The sequence below is a fragment of the Sparus aurata genome, chromosome 8 (assembly GCF_900880675.1).
Source record: "Sparus aurata chromosome 8, fSpaAur1.1, whole genome shotgun sequence".
Taxonomy (NCBI): Eukaryota; Metazoa; Chordata; class Actinopteri; order Spariformes; family Sparidae; genus Sparus; species Sparus aurata.
The window spans coordinates 14833362-14849954 of NC_044194.1; the positions used below are offsets into that span (position 1 = coordinate 14833362).

The following is a 16593-nucleotide window of genomic DNA, read 5'->3' on the forward strand; positions in this document are numbered from 1 at the left end:
GGTCACACAGTAAGAGAAGCTTTGAATTCCACAAAACATTTTCTGGAGCTTCACCCTCCTCAGACAGGGTGCATGCGGACGGTTTTATCTTAGCAGCTGCAGTGAAGATTTCAGCTTTAAAAAGGGTAAAAGTAAGGTCTTTGTAAATCAGGTCAGGATCTCAGGAGGCTTCCAGACACTTGGATTACGCTGGACGAGTTGTATGAAACTGATAAATATCTTCTTGTCGGTTCCTTTTTTTAAAAGAAAAATATTTCCGAGTGAACTTATCCTTTAAAAAAATAAAGGGACTGAAAAACAGAGGGAGAGATGAATTTTCCACTTAAGGCCTGAGAGGTTCAGGAAATTTTTGCCTGGAGATGCTGCTGCAATTTTAGCCTCATCCTAATATGCTGATGTGTTAGATTGCACAGTTTCCACTGCACACTGTAATCACATGAGACAGAACAGTCACAAGAACACATGTACGCTTTAAAGGATGCATGTCTTTAGGTAAACGGTAAATTGATTTTGATATAAATTAGGATTACCCATAAATAGCGAAAGATTGAAGAGATTGGATTCTGCTGTGTTTTATATATATATAAAAAATGGTAAAAATAAGACTGAATGTGTTCAGAACTGTACCAAACGTGTGACTCAACCTTTCATCCACTGACGGGGTAAGGCTGAATAAATAAACAATCCCCTCTTAAGAATATTCTGAGGTTGGTTGTTATAATGTTTGTGTTGTACTTTGTTATAAGACTTGTTCTCTCATGAGAGCCAGAATCTCCTCAGCTAACGTGTCCTTGACCAAGACACTGAATCCCCGCCGCTTCCTGCGGCTCCGTCTCTGCCACTGACCCTGCACTCTGACCTGCCTGCGGAGGGGCCAAGTGAAAAGAGCAGGAGGGCGGACAAATAAATAAATAATGCTAAAGACACTGCAGACGTTCGGAGAGATGACAGAAAGGGAAGGGAGGGGGTGGTGGTGTTGGTGAAGGGGGGCAGTACATGGGATGGAGGAGGAGGCGGAGACGGACAGGCACCATACAACTGACAATAGAGAGAGCTTGAAATAGATGCTGCTGCAATTTCAGCCTCATCCTAATGTGCTGATGTGTTAGATTGACAAAAGGGCAACGCCACCAAGTAACAGCCAGGGACGGGCAATTAGACACCAATATAGAACATAACTGTGCCTTTCAATCACACAATCAGCTTCAAAATGCTTCATTTTCTTTCAATCACATGAGACGGAACAGTCCCAAGAACACATGTACGCTGTGTCAGATAATGACGGACGGAAGCAGAGATAGACCTGCTTCATGGAAAGTCATGAGGTGTTTTCCGCCGAGCATTCGGGACTAAATTGAATTGCCTGGGGAAAGGTGAGGGAAAAGAATAGGCATGTCACTCAACGATAGGCACATCACTTCTTCTTCCTCGGATTTCCACAGACTGTTCCAGGCCTGGCAGGTGACTGGGTCAGACACATGAGACTCTCTCCCAGCTCACCTGAGCTCGCCAACTGTTGCCATGCCTACGGGGGGGATGACGGATGTGTGTGTGTGTGTGTGCGTGTGTGTGTGTATAGACTGTGCCAACACCTGGTAATACTTGCACAGGATTCCTTCCTCTCTTCCTGCTGCTGTCAGATCAAAGACCGCACACCAAAGTGACTAAGTCCACTCATGTGCAGTATCAGTGTATACTAAACTGTGCAACAATGCCTGCACTGATTTTCTGAGATTTCGTTAAAAACACCTTGTTTCGTCGCCACAAACACAGCTGCAGGTGTCCCAGCTTCCCGTCAAAAATATCAGTTTTTTGTTGTCACAAACACGGCTTGAATTTGTCCAAAGGTCGTCTTAAAAATAGCCAGTCGTCACACTAGATGTCATACTTACAAATCTTGAAATGAAGTCTTGAAACTGTGACTGCTGGCTTGGCAGCCTTGTTGTCCACATCCAAAAAGGTAACATACATTTAATTTGAACGTTATACGACATGTCACTACAGTACATATCCTCTGACACATACAAATTTGAACATACGTGTGATTTGCAAGAAACGTTGATGCCAACATTTTACCTCGTTGACTGGGTTGGAACTTGTGACATTGTTATGAGTGCAACATTTAAGACTATCGAATGACGTTTAAGGGGCTCTGTGTAACTGTTTGTAGAAATGTACATGTATTAATCACCTTTTGTTGGCCATATGTGAGCAGATTGTGACGTGGCATGAAAAAATGAGACCTTCCCTGACACAGGTCCTTCTTTGGCCTACATATTTGTTTTCAAGAGGAAGTAGTTGGACAATGTTTTTTCTAATCCAGATGTTTTTACAAACAAATTTTGATGAAATGTGGTGCAAAACTAGGACCACGGCCTTCACAAAAGGATGACATCACCCCAAACACGTACCTAATTATATAGAAAGATGGGTGGCTTAATTCTCTAGTGAAACCAAGAGAGCACAACACAGTTGAGTAAAAGCATTTACTTCCATTAATCGTCGTCGAACAGTCTGGAACTTGAGCTGTGAAGTAATTGTCTGTACTCTAATTTGGGCCTGTGCTCATTAGAAAGGCATATACTCATTAACAGTGTGACAGGACGACATCTTCCTCCAGAGAGGGCAGAAATCATCTCTCAGTCCACTTAGCCAGCTTGCCAGCAGGCAGCAGAGGGGTTCCTGCTCCTGCATAACAAACGTGTTAACCGCAACTATCCGCTCTGAGAGGTAGAGCAGTTGCCATCCTTTTTTTATGAACAATTTATTGATACTTAACTACTGAAGTTTACACACGGGGATACAAACCTCTTTAAAAAGAGAATTGGATGTCTATTAGTATCCTAGCAGCAGATCCCAGGTGATCCTCTGTGTGCTCCAGCTTTATTATAGCCAGACAAAAGTGACACTACTTATTTATCCTTTCGTATCATCAACAAATCTGACAAAAAAACAACACCGGCTATGATTTTATCCCGCAGAGAAGTACTGATATAGCTGATGAGCACCAGCCGTAGCAGGTCTGTGTTGTCTAAAAATGATTTAAAAAAACACCTAAAGGAGCCGTCACTGTTGTACTGGTGACATATTCTTTCGAGTGTGTGGTTTCAACAGTGTGTTTAATCTTTCAAAACTGCAGATTAGGAGCATGTGATGGATGAAAAGGCAGATTTTTGGCGACATCTAATTTTTTATTTAACATCTAACTTCACAGGTCCCCAAACGTCTGAAACAAAAGAGATACGCTGTTTAATTTGAATTACAAAAACCACCCATTAACCATTTTTAAATGGTAAACGTTGAGTGAGTTATCAGCTCAAAAGATTTTGAGCTGAAACACCGACTGACTGGGTCTTGTTGATCGCCTTTAAATACAGCATTTCACGAGCTGAATGGGCTCAGATCAGTGCATTTTGCTGATCTCGACTCAGGATGTAAAGGTTGACTTGGGGCCAGATTTTCACACGGAAGAATGGCGATTGAATTGGCGCCTGTTCCTAGCCCGGGAGCAAAACTGCAGTCATCATTACCTCCAAGAAATACAGAAAATGAGGCTTTGATGGTCTGCGGCCTGCATCAAACTGTGCAGTGTATCTAAATCTCAAAGCTAACACGAAATCGCTAAACCTGACATGAGGTCAGAGACAAAATCAAAAAAGCTCCAACCGGAGAAGAGTGACATTTTGTGGCATTAAAGAGACAGAAGCCTGAGTGGGAGGCTCGCTGCCAACCATCTGCTCGAACGTCTCTGACCTCTGCGATTTTATGTCACTCCACTTTCCATCCTGACGACAATCATGAGAGATAAAAGCACGCAATCTATAGGAGAGTGCTGCTTTGTAAGGCAAATAATACCCACTTGCCCTACTTGCTCTGAGAAGAAAGGCCTTTGCTGCACTAACAAATAAGATGAACGTAGGACTAGCTTTTATAGTTGGATATGTTCAGATTCTCCTTAATTAAGTATTGATTTTAAAAGCAAATGGTACCCTCTATTGCCTGGCCCTCTCCTCCTAATCTCTCTGTTTATTTGCCTTTGAGAGCAGCACGGGAATTGAATAATATATTACCGTAAATCAACCTGTTATTCCCCCCCCAGAAGCTTACTGTCGCCGTAATTCAGCGGCTTTTCAGCAACAAGGCAAGGCCTCGCATCCTCCTAGTGATTCATCACTGTACACTGCCATACCTCTGACACGGTAATTTAGGGATTTGACTCTTTGCATTATCCCTCTTAGACACAGTGGATCTCACCACAGCGGCACAAAAAGTCCGGAGGGGGCGTCTTATCACGTCAGGACATTTTGACAAGTAGATACCTTCGGGGACTCTTGGGATCACTAATGAAGACTCTGGACCTTTATTTAGTGACGCCCCATTAGCAGCCAATGTACAGTAGCTGTCTAGAGCTCAGTGCTTCATCGCCTACATTTTATTCCTTAATAAATATGTGACAAATTGTTCCCTGCCAACATACTATAAGTCATTAGCGCATTTAATTTACTGGTAACACATCTGGAAGAAGCTTGTAGGAGCCTATCTGACTTTGAGAGAGAGAATACTGGATGGACAGCGAGAGGGGGATTTAATCACTCTGACTGTTAAAGCTCCCCTCGTCAAAGACATGTCTAGTATCCCGCCTTCGTGAAGAGAGAGAGAAAGGACAACCTGCGGAGGATTTCTGACTACCTCTCGACTGTCCTGTTGCTGCAAGTGCGAAACTGTTGCCATGGTCGACTGTTGCACCTGTGTCTGCAAGTGTGTCTGAAATGATGCCAAATGAAAGCCTGTCAGAAAAAGGGCGGACATCCTGGTGATATTAGTTTTGAACTATGAGAAAATAATTGCAGGTGTTGGACGGACCTTACAAGGCCCTCTTGCACAAGCTCAATCAAGACTTTTTATTCAGGCCTGTTCAAAAGTACTTCAAGTCCATTTATTACCGTCGTTCCTGCGGATTTTAACCCCTTTGAACTCTGCCACTTTTCTGCATTAGTAATTTTGCTTATTGTGATGTTATTTATAGTATCTTCAAATGTTTAATATCCCTGAAACCTGTACAACCTAAGCTTAAAGGATATTGATAATTATAAATTATAAAGTATTGAAATTCTGTCAAAAAATGTCATCAAATCTTTATGGAATAAAAACACAAATCTAACCTATTTCAAAAAACTCTCCACCTCACCTAAAATCTGTACAACCTAAGATAAAAGATTAATAAACCGTCAAAGTGTTAAATAATGTAATAAAAAAGTAAAATATATTTTTTTAAATATTTGACATTTTTCAAATTTTATGGAATAAAAAATCAAAACATATTGATCCAAAAAATGTCTTAATGTAGAAACATGAACAAAATATTTCTCATCACTCAACATTTGTTTTTGTTTTTTTTTAATTGAACGCCATTCATATTTCAGTGTTTTTTTAAAGCAGTGTACCGAGGCGTTTTTGATAGTCTGCAGTAGAAACTGTATTGCACTGTTATTTTTTGCTGATTGTGATGTCATCTCTTGTGATGTCATCACTTGGAGTATCTTCATATGCTCAGTATGCTCACAACTACAACATACACTATACTCAGAACTACCATTTCTCTCAGTGTCTCGCTGACAGCCATCAACCTGCTTCCCACATAGCCTATTGACCGCTACTTAAATAGCCTAAAAGTTTGGACCAACCTTGATCCACAGCCAGCTGTCCCTTAACCTCTGGCATGCAGGTGCTCTACCAGCCATCCAGGAGTTTATGTAAAAAGCCACTTTGATCCCTCTCAGTGACGTCAGCCACACAGACTGCCGTCAGAATAAATGAGCCTCAGAGCTCACATGGAGTAGGGTCATTTAACAACAGTAGCGACCCGTGGTGCTTTATGGAGTTTGTGCCAAAGGCAGTGTTTGTTGTCGATAAAGCTCTGATGCTGTGGGGGCAAAAGTTCGAAGGTAGCGACTGTCACCAGATGAGTGAAAATACACTACGCACTTGTACTCCTGCGTTTCGGTTTAAATAAACAGGAAGTATAAAGGAAAGACGTAAAGCTGGTTTTCCTTTGCTTTTGAATCTTTAACATTTTATTATGAGCGAAAGAGGTTTCAAAAAGGGGATATAAAGCACATTTTAACACAATATCAAAACAGAAACATGATACAAATCTGCTCTTAACTGATCTGCACTGATAGCTTCGCTATAATGTAAAAACTTGCTCATTTGTTCACTGACATCCTAAAATTAAAAACATATAAAAGTTAAATTCCTGATACCAAAAATTGACCACTGATAAAAATGTTGCAGTATGAAAAAGTTTACAATGATCAGCCTTTCTGGTATGGTACAATTCCAGTTCTATCATATAAAAATCACATTTAAAGTACAGCATTATGTACAGTGCACGACAGAAGTATAATCCCAGAGAAGTTTACAAATCGACACATTTGAAATGATGCTGATGACATGATATTAACATATATAACCTTGATTCCAAAAACAGTAGGGACACATTTAGGGTTTTTTGATTTGGGCCATGTTACGCCCAGGATGGACCCTCTCTTGAGTTGGTACAAGTGAGGTGAAACCCCACTTTTCCTGATTTGTGTTTGCCACCAGATTAGTGAATTTTCTTAGCAGTTACTCGTTGGTAGTACTTCAGAAGAAGCAGAATTTACAGTTGTTTCTTAAACCATCACACAAGACAAGCATGTCATGAGTTAGAGACACCTTCATGAGGTTGCCCTGTTAAAATGCAAATACTTTCTGCACTGACATGCCAAGTAAAACTTAAAAATCCTTCTCTGGAAAACATTGCTGGTCTGACATTTGCTAATCTATTTTTGAATAAAGTATTTGAAGAGTACAAAAACAATATGATTTATATTTTACTTCAACTTGAACTTCAATATATGCTGATTCTGACATTCTGTTTGCAAATGATTGCTTTCCTATTTTATTTACGTCTTACACAGCATCCCAACTCTTTTGGAATCTGGGTTATGAAAAGGCACAGCGCTTTCCTGTATTCTCTAATATTCAGCAGAACTGACATGCCAGTATTTTATGGTTTATGACTGGAACAGATCACAGATGGCCAGGTGTGTTTTAGACACAGACAAGGCTGGGTAAAGAGGATCAGTAAACCTGTGCTTGAAGGAATGCATTAAAGCTAGACTGCCCCCTGGTGCCACATTAAAGAATGATAAAATACCCTCTTCAAAGTCGAGGAACACTCCGACCCTCTGCAGCTGGTCTGCATCCACAGGAGCTGCCACCTTGTTATGCAGAGCTTCCACCTTCTTTCTGTCACAGGCCAGGCACCAGGAAAAGGAGTTGAATCCCAGACGAGAGTTGTCCTTCTGGCCTTTCCTCTCCATCTGACCCTCACACAGCCCCACCTTCCAGCGACCCTCATCCACAGCCACATTCACTTCCCAGTACCAGCGACCACCTTCTAGGGCGCAGGAGGCCAGGACCTGTGGGAAGGAGCTGAAGCGAGCCTCGTGGTCTGTATAGGCCTGCTGGACTTCGCTGTAGGTCACCTTTCTGTTGTTATCAGACAGCTGCAGCTTGGGATGGGCTGTATCTGGATCCAAGAAGGGGATGCTACCATCTGAACACAGGAAAGGAAATTAAAGGAGAATTTAGATGAGAGCATTGAGACTCGATTGTGCCACATTTGGGCCTACAGGAGGCCTTTAGTCCTTTGGTTTAATTAGCTGCGATTCATCCATTGAACAGAAAATAAACAGGTGTCGGTATAAATAAAACACCCCACTCACAAAGCAGTCTGTAGAGGTCTCTGTCTTTTCCTGGCACGGTGATGACAACCGTGTCCAGCCGTTTCTCGGTCCATCGCTGCAGACATCTCAGCCGGGCCCGATCCACTTCCTCTGGAGCCTCAAACTGGTCCACGCAGTTCCCCATGTTACTAGCCCTGGTGAAGAAAAATGACAATAACCCATTTTTCTCTAACCTCTTGTGGCATCTATCCATGTAGATAGTTTTAGTCCCATCTCTGAGATGTATGCATCAACCCAAACACATAAAGGTTAATTGTAGTTTTGTTTGTGGGCTGTAATGTAATATTTAAATGTTTTTATTTTATCATTTATTTTTATCATCAAATCACACAGCACTATGATAACGTCACTCATCTAGAAAAAAATACAGAAGAAAGTTATTCCAGGAAAATATATTCACAGCGAGGTCTGTTGATTACGGAGAGGAACAGAGGCACTAATTCAGATGTCTCATAATCTTTATAACACCACTGCGAGTAGGTGAGAAAATACGTTTATTTGTAACAGGTGCGAACTGACCCGTAAGACTGCACAGGCTGTGTACTGAAGCGATGCTTTGTTGGTGACTAATTTAGGTATCGACATTTAAAACATATACCAACTTTACATGCAACTAAGTTTGAAGTTCAGAGATGACTTACAGTTGGGCAGTCTTGCTGTATTCCTGTCATGGGAAAAAAGACATTTCATTGTGTTAATGTCTACAATCTGACAGTAAATCTTTTTTTAAATCAACAAACATGTCTGTCTCCTAACAGCGTACACACCATAATGAAAGCCTGGTCCTGAATGCGTTTGTCTCCTTTGGCATCAGCCAGCCCCTCCAGCGTGTGGAGGCCCTGCTGGATGGACTGCAGGGAGCTCCTGAGGTGGCCGAGTTTCTCCTCTAGCCCCCCCAGAACCCTGCTCTCCTCCTTTGTCACACACTGAAGAGCTGATTGCTCCTCCTGCTCCAGGGCCTCTCTGATGGCTCCGTACTGCTGCTGCACCCCCGCTCGGGCCTCACTTAAAACCACCTGGATAGACACAGTGTAAATCAATGTCATGTGATGCAATCATATTGATAACTAAAAGTCAACCAACATTACAGAAAGGTAAAAATCTGAATTTAAGATTATGTTCCCTCAAGCAAAACAACTCAAGATATACAGTGGAGATAACTATATATCAACTTAAAAATAAGTTGGCTACCTTTTCATCAAATTCCACTCTTTTTTTGAGGACTAAGCATGCAAAGAGAACAAGTCTTCAAAGCCTTGATACACAGAATATCTTATCCATTTGAAGCTAATCAAACCTAGTTGTTGGAAATAGCATAAAAAAGTCACACGGGCGGCACTTTCAAGGCTTTAGAATCATTAGCTTATAGGCTAAGCAACAATAAAAGTTAGTAATGTTCACTTAAGTCACTAACCTAGATCTTCATGAATAAATGATAAGTTGTACATACAACAAAGAATTAGCATCCTGTTGCCAGGACTGAAAATTCTTATACTGCAATTATAAGAAGAGCTGTAATTATTGTCGATTAAACTATCAGTCATCAAAAGAAAATTAGTTTCCTTCTATTAAGTTGATAAATGAACATTTTATGTCGATTTTTATGGGTAAACGTCAAACATTAGCTGGTCACAGCTTCTTAAATGTAAGGATTTGCTTTTCTTTTCTTTATCTTTTATGATAATTAATTGAGAGATGACTGCATGGAGCCAAATGGATGCTAAAAGACAAAACCCAACCAGCCACAGTCGGTTCACTCTGCTGCCATCTGAAAAAACAGTAGTATCAGCTGCTGTACCACCAGACTACGGAGCAGCTTCATTCCTCAGGCTGTGAGACCACTCAATTCATCATCATCAGTCCACTCTATGAAAAAGTTTTGTTTTTCTTTGATGTAGCATAAAGGGACTTAAAACTTTTGCAACCCTGTTGCTGTAAAAGTGGTTCAAGGTTAACTTATTTGAGTCATTTGAACTGCTGGCTGAAGAAATTCAAAGACGTCACTTCGGACTTTAGAAAATTGTGGGGAGCATCTTTTACAATGTTTTGACATTGTATAGATTAAAAATTTAATCGTGAAATAATCTGCCGATTACCTGATAATGAAAATAATCTATAGTTGCAGCCCTAATTCTAAGCAATTAACCTAAAAACATGCATGCCTTATTGGGAAGTATGGAGGTAACTCTCTTACTTTGAAGGTCTCTTTCTTCTGTGTGAGTTCAGTCACTCTGTTCTTCATTTGCTCTTCAGCCTCCTGAAGTTGTTTGATCTCTTCTTTTAGATTCCCCTGTGGAAAAAAGTTTAAAAATCACTTGTTCATTGCCAAGGCTTTGTTTACATCCATCTCAACTTTAACATAAAGTACTGTATATGTACAGTATATATGGTGCTGCAAAATCACCACTTACCCTGAGCTCTCTCTCTGCCTCCCTGATGCTGATGCAGACATGGTCTCGGTGCGAGCCGATGACAGTACACACTGTACACACACACACTCCACACTGTCGGCAGTAGATTCGGTTTATCTCCTGGTGCTCCTGACACCTCCATGTAGAAATGTCCTCCATTGGAGGGACCAAGGTGTGATTCTGAAAGACAGGGGATTCCAGGTGTGGACGCAGGTGCTCTTTACACATGGAAGCTCCGCAAACCAGACAAGTCTTCACAGCGGACTGATAACCAGCTTTAGGGCAGTAATGGCAGGGTACGGGGCTGGTACTTTTGCTCTCCGACCGGTGGAAGACGCCAAAACGTGTTGGGGATCCTGAAGCAGCTGCAGAATGTTTGGTGGACATCGTAGGAGGCTTCTCTTTACCTGGAGGTGAGGCCCTAGTAAAGGACTTGGCAGGTAATTCACGTGTCTTTGCAGCTGCATATTCTTCTGTCACTTGTGCGTCTTTCTTGGGGGTTGCAGGAGGAGGTGCATCACATAGATCTACTTCATCAGAGCTGTCAGAGTCATCCAATGTGACAACTTCTTTGTGTTTATGCTCATTCTGCTGGACTGGGACGTCACGTGGTACTTCGCCTGCAGGTGCTGCTTTGCTGTCAGAGCTGTTGCTGGAGGATTTGGCATCATCACGCTCAGACTGAGTCGATTCTGTGTTTACTATCTCCATAGTCTCCACAGTAGTCAGCTGCGTGGGTTTATCTGAGATGGAGTTTGAGAATGAAGTGGTTGGGGTCTCGGTGTCATTGGACCGCTCACTGGACCGGGGCACTTCCACAGTTGAACGCTTTGTGTCAGGTTGCTCTGCTGCGGGTGTACTGGCCTTTCTCTTCCCGAGAAGTCGGCTGGTGATTGAGGGCCTCCTCAATGCTGGATCAGATGCGTTTCCCTCATTGTTACTGGATGCACCTTTTAAAATAGAATAAACAAAAGGAAAATGGGTCAGAGAGAATGTTGACTTAGCACTTAGCACAAAAAAACACTTACTGGCTGCCTTTTGCTTATCACGTCTACACTCAACTTTTAATGCCGACAGAGCTGTTTCACTTTTGGTGGGTCAAACAGTGCCTATCTGGGTTGTTTGATGCAATATGAGACAGTATGATGTCTTATAAGCCAAAGCTACAACAATGAGACGATTAATTGATTAGACAATGAAAGGAAATTAATGTGCCAACTATTAATTATTATAATAATAATAATTGATCATTCCTTTAAAGCATTTTGTTGGGCAAACATTTCCAATATTTGCTGAATGTGAGGACTTGCTGCTGTTTCTTGTTAGTTATGATAGTATACGAGGAGTCATTTTGTGAGTGAAGCTCTGGAGGATTGGTTGAACAAAAGAAGATTTGAATATGAATGAACAATATCGATTTTCTGATACCAATGACCTATGATCGGCCACTTCTCATGGCCAACGCCGATAAATTCATATTTTGGTAAAAATTCATAACATATACTTTCTGCACATTTCAGGGTAATAAAGGATGGAAAAGATGTCCACCAACACTGGCAATAACATATTTATCGCTTTAGTCTATACTGTGTGCTGTCATGAGCATGACAAAAGCTATCTGCACTTGTTCCTTTTCTCCTTCGGTGTATATTCGTTGTATCTCAGTGTAGATGATCAACATTTTTCAGTCACTGAAAACAATTTGGCTTCATATCATTGGCAAAATTTCACAATTACCAATAATTACCCATTTTTTATTGGACCAGTATGTAGTAAATCGTTCATCACTAAATTTGAAGACATTGCTTTGGGCTCTGGGACATTGTGATGAGCATTTTTCACTTTTTGTTGTTGTTAACATTTAATAGACTAACGATTGAGCAATTAATCATACAGTCATTATGAACATAGATACTGATCCTGGGCATCATCAGCTATGAAGTACAAATTATATAATGAAGAAAGTGTGTTGATGATTTATGCCAAACAGGACAACTACATGAACACATGACATAGAGTGGTCGACCTTTGCCCTTACTGATTACAGCAAACCACAAACTTTCGGCGTATTTAGATGTTAAATTTTAAGCAAACAAACATATAGCACCACTGCAATAATACTGAGAAAGAGCGGCCTTTAAAAAAAAGACACAAATATTCTAAATATGTGAATGCAATGCTAAAGCGTTAAGGACGTGGGGGGAAGTTTTGTCAGGATGCCAGACAACCACAAATAACCAAACAGCTACAGAATCACGTTAGCTAGCATTAGCACCAACCTTGATGTGAAGTACTAAGTTAGCCCGAGACGGTTTACATATCTTATCACGTGAGAGTGAACACACGAACGTTAACTAGCTAAGTTAGCTACACCTTCATGTGTTCGGCCACTTTTCAGTCCAACACTGACAGAGTGTAGTTTGTGTTTACCTGCGGTGCTCCGAGGCTGAGCACGCTGACTGCTGATGTGCGGCCGTATCAAGCTGCTATCAAACGGCAGAGTCTGGTACACCGTCTTACACCTCCACTCCGGACAGTGGTACGGCCCGTTCGGGGTGACGCTCCACAAGTCTCCGATACATCGTTGGCAGAAGCGGTGGTTGCATTTCAGGGTGACGGGGGACCCTGTCAGCTCGTTGCACAGGGGACACCTCGCCGGAGTGTCCAGCGATGCACCCATTTTGTTTTGGCTGATGTTTAGTTTCTGTTTCCGCGATGACAGACAGCAGAGGCGGGGCTAGACGGTTTGAATCCCGCTCCTCCTCCCCCCCGCGGTGCACGTCTTAAAGGTACAGTCCTGTTAAAGAGAGGAATTGGAAGTGGCAGGTAGAGGAAGTATTTAAAGGTTAAGTTCGGTATTTTTCAAACTGGGTCCCTATTTTTTGTGTATGTGACTAATGGTGACAACACGTACTGTAACTGGTCCAGCGTTGACCAAAGAGTGCTTTAGCTTGTTGTCCTAAAAACCCAGAAATCTGTCCCTTGTCTCAAATTCAATGAGTTTTTTGAATTGGTCTTCGGTTAAAATCTTGAGATGGGGTCACAGGCTTAAGATATTCAGGTGTTTTGTTCTGAAATATATCATTAAATGTCCCACAATTGAATATTAACACAGTTAAGTGTCTTAGTTGACTAAATGGGACAACAGACCGTGCACAGAGACTCTTCTACTCTCTGCATCTTTACAGGCAACTTAAGTTACAAATTGTTCTAATTCAATGTGTGCAACGTGTACATTGATCAATTTACAGAAAACCTGTGTAGTAATTGTGTAGTAAGACACTTAGTGGTGGTGACATTTAAGTCATGCGAGTGCAGCGTAGTCAGTTTATAGCCTAACGTTACCTTTTTACTTCTAGCGATTCAATTTATGTTTCATTATGTAATTTATTGAAAAAAACACAAAGGTGGGGTTCATCAGTGTAGATTATCTTGCTGAATAAAGGTGTAAGTACCATAAACTTTTGCATGTCACGGAGCTTATTTTCAGTGATATTGCCAAAATCCAATTAAGAGATCTCATAGGCTTTTTGTCAGGGAACCAGGTGATGCTAACTTCAAGGTTCGCCTAAAAAAATACGTCATCGCCACACCACTTTACTTCCCTATTTTTTTTTTAGTCTAAGTGATTAATAGACCATGTTCACATGGCTATTTTCCTCTGATGCCATGACTGCCTTGTTCAAGGTTGAAAGTCATATAAACTTAGGGAATCTAACAGATTGTTACTATTTCACAGCTTCCTGGTTGAATGTCGACTGCAAAGGCAATGGATAGTGGAAATTGGGAGTGACATATGGCCATATTTCAAGGTAAAACCACATTTTTGATAACCCATCAGCTACTGTTAGACATCAGCTAACATTAGCATTCGACCACATCCTAGCTAACATTTAACGTTTGATTACATCCAGTGCATTTCACCTCAAGGCTTTAATACGTGTCCAAGATGTGTGTTTATATTTTTAAAATAAATTCATGCATTTCCAATCATGCCTTGTGACACTATCAGACAGTATTGTTAGTTAAAGTGGTGGAATGCTAATGTTAGCTGCTGTTAAAGGACGTCCATTTAATGCTTGTTGCTTTTTTTTGCCACTGACGCGCTCATACTGCTATTCTAAGTGTGTGACAACATTATGGAAAGGTTTCCCAGAGCGATAAACCTTCTTGTTAAAGAATTAGAACTCGAAACAGACTTTAATGCTCTCGCTTAAAGCCACCGGACTCCATTTGCAGAAACTTTCATTTGATTGTCGTTAATCATGCTTCCCTCAAACTCAACAGGAAAACCAAATTAAACTCCCCAAACCACTTTATTTTTCCACTTATCCAATAATCAACAACTTTGTGCACAGCAAATCCTTAATTCACCGCATTAGGTGTGAAAATGTCAGGATATCAGAGACGCAGCGGGGGAAAACAGCGTTTAGAGCTAGAATATTACTTTTCCCAGGTACCCTTTTGTGTCATGACTTCATCATTGTGTGATGGGTTTGTCCTATGGGGCCCTGTTTTACATTTACCCATTGTGATTAAAAACAGGATGCATAACAGTTTCAAACACTTTCAAATCTCAAGTTTAAATACTGCTGTGATTTCACGCTCTTGCTCATTGTGCGGCAATGAAATGCTGTCAGACAAAATGAATTTTTTCCTCGTATGACACCCAGGATACCCTAAAGGACTCCCATGAGGACCATGAACCACACACAGCTTCTAACTATGCTTTTTCTGTTCCTTATGACAAACGCATCTGAGCGTCAAGAAATGGGTTGCTGCTGTTTTTGCCTTAAAGCATCAGCTGCAGACGAAAACTGCTCAGTGTGGTGTTTTCCTTTTTCCCCCCTCATGGTTCTCTCCCCCACAGCATTCTTTTCTTTATGGTGGTCGAGACATGTGACTTGAATGAAAAGGCTATTGTGAGATGTTAATCTTTCATAATCTCAAAGACCAAATTTTGTCTCAAAGAAACTGTGCTCTCTTACTCGTGTTTCCAGGCACTAATAGATAAGAATGGTGGCTAAAAGTAAGCTCTTCTAAATAGTTCATGTTCTGATTTTTCAACGTCATCACAGTGACGGTTAGCATTAAAATGAAAGGTAAATTAAAGAATTCTGTTTTATTTTAAGCTGAAGAAAAGACTCCACTCTTCCTCTCAAAGCCGCAATCCGCTCTTTCAAAGCTTTCAGGCTGTGGCAACATCCAGCGTCCTGTCTTGCATAATAGAGGCGCAACATCAAGCAGTTAAGTGTGCTGGCTGTCTTCTGCTTCTTTCTTCATCTCTTCTGCCCTCAAACACATTTTGAGTGTTGTGCACCAATTTCTTATGTAATCTCTCTGTAACCCATTAAGGCTACGTACATTTTAACAAACAGTCATGCTAAGAATGTTGTTATTACAACAAATACATCAATTTGCTCTGCACCATTGTTAGGCATGGAAGTGTATTTATTCCTGACCTTGAAAATATTCAAACTCAATGTCCTCATACTGGCCTTTGTAGAACTTTTAACTGTATGTTGTGGGCTTTGCCGGCAGATATATGAGCATGAAGCCAGCTTGCAGCCTGTCAAACATAGTATTTATATTTATAGTACATATGTAGCTGTTTTGTGTATTGTTACCAATTGCTCCAAATGACCTGTTTTAATTCCTGGTATAAACCGTCTATAGCAGAGGGAGTATCATCATCATTTATGTCCCCAATAACTGTCAAATGTCCTACCTAATATAACCATATTTGGACTTTTAAAGGGGCACTCCAGCAATTTTGTAAAGCACCTCCATAAAGTGAGAGAACTCGTAAGAGACAGAAAAACAGGTTGAGATACCCTGACATTTAGTGCCTATAGTATATACTGAATATTAAAAACTACAAGATCCCACATTTCCCATAGTGCAGCTCAATCTCTTTTGAAACCCTCTAGCTTTAATTTTCTCGGAGCTCCCTTCCAAGCCCCAGGAACAGCACATAGTGTAATTACAATATCATGTGATGCACACTGACCCAAAAAGACTTTTTCCCAAGTTAAATGCTGCATACATTTTTAAACGCCTTTCAGTCATATTTGGAAAGTCTAGCAGAGCCGTATGATAAAATGATTTTAGAAGTTAGCTGCTCAACTTGAGGTCTCCAGTGTGCACACTCGCACACAATGTGGAAGCTTTGTGGAAAATCCATGTAATTTTACACCCAGGAGGTCAAACTTTTTTTGCCTTCATGCAGCAGCATTTTATTTATTAGGAATAAACGGGGCCCCGCCTCCAACACTGTTTCCAGATTTTTCCTATTTCTGGCTCATGCCCCCTTCAAATCAGATATTAAACAACTGTTATGATGTGTAAAATTAATAAAATACTGCTTTTAAAAAAAATCACAACAGAGC

At 41.0% G+C, this 16593-nt stretch overlaps 1 protein-coding gene across 1 annotated transcript; it reads right to left on the bottom strand.

The window, feature by feature from the left end:
- Positions 1-6045: 6045 nt before the first annotated feature.
- On the bottom strand, positions 6046-13055 carry LOC115587261 (E3 ubiquitin/ISG15 ligase TRIM25). Its single transcript, XM_030426997.1, has 7 exons — positions 12635-13055; positions 10205-11154; positions 9988-10083; positions 8561-8809; positions 8435-8457; positions 7773-7927; positions 6046-7603 (listed from the first exon to the last, which is right to left on the bottom strand). Exons 1-7 carry the CDS (start codon positions 12882-12884, stop codon positions 7059-7061), a joined length of 2268 nt encoding a protein of 755 aa, XP_030282857.1. The 5' UTR covers positions 12885-13055; the 3' UTR covers positions 6046-7058.
- Between the last annotated feature and the right edge of the window lie 3538 nt (positions 13056-16593).

Bases quoted from the DNA above. Each gene is read 5' to 3' on its own strand.
- LOC115587261 (XM_030426997.1), bottom strand. From the start codon at position 12,884: ATGGGTGCATCGCTGGACACTCCGGCGAGGTGTCCCCTGTGCAACGAG. The intron at 11,155-12,634 runs GTAAACACAAAC...CTATTTTAAAAG, and splicing joins TCAGCCTCGGAGCACCGCAG to GTGCATCCAGTAACAATGAG. The intron at 8,458-8,560 runs GTGTGTACGCTG...TTCCCATGACAG, and splicing joins AGGACCAGGCTTTCATTATG to GAATACAGCAAGACTGCCCA.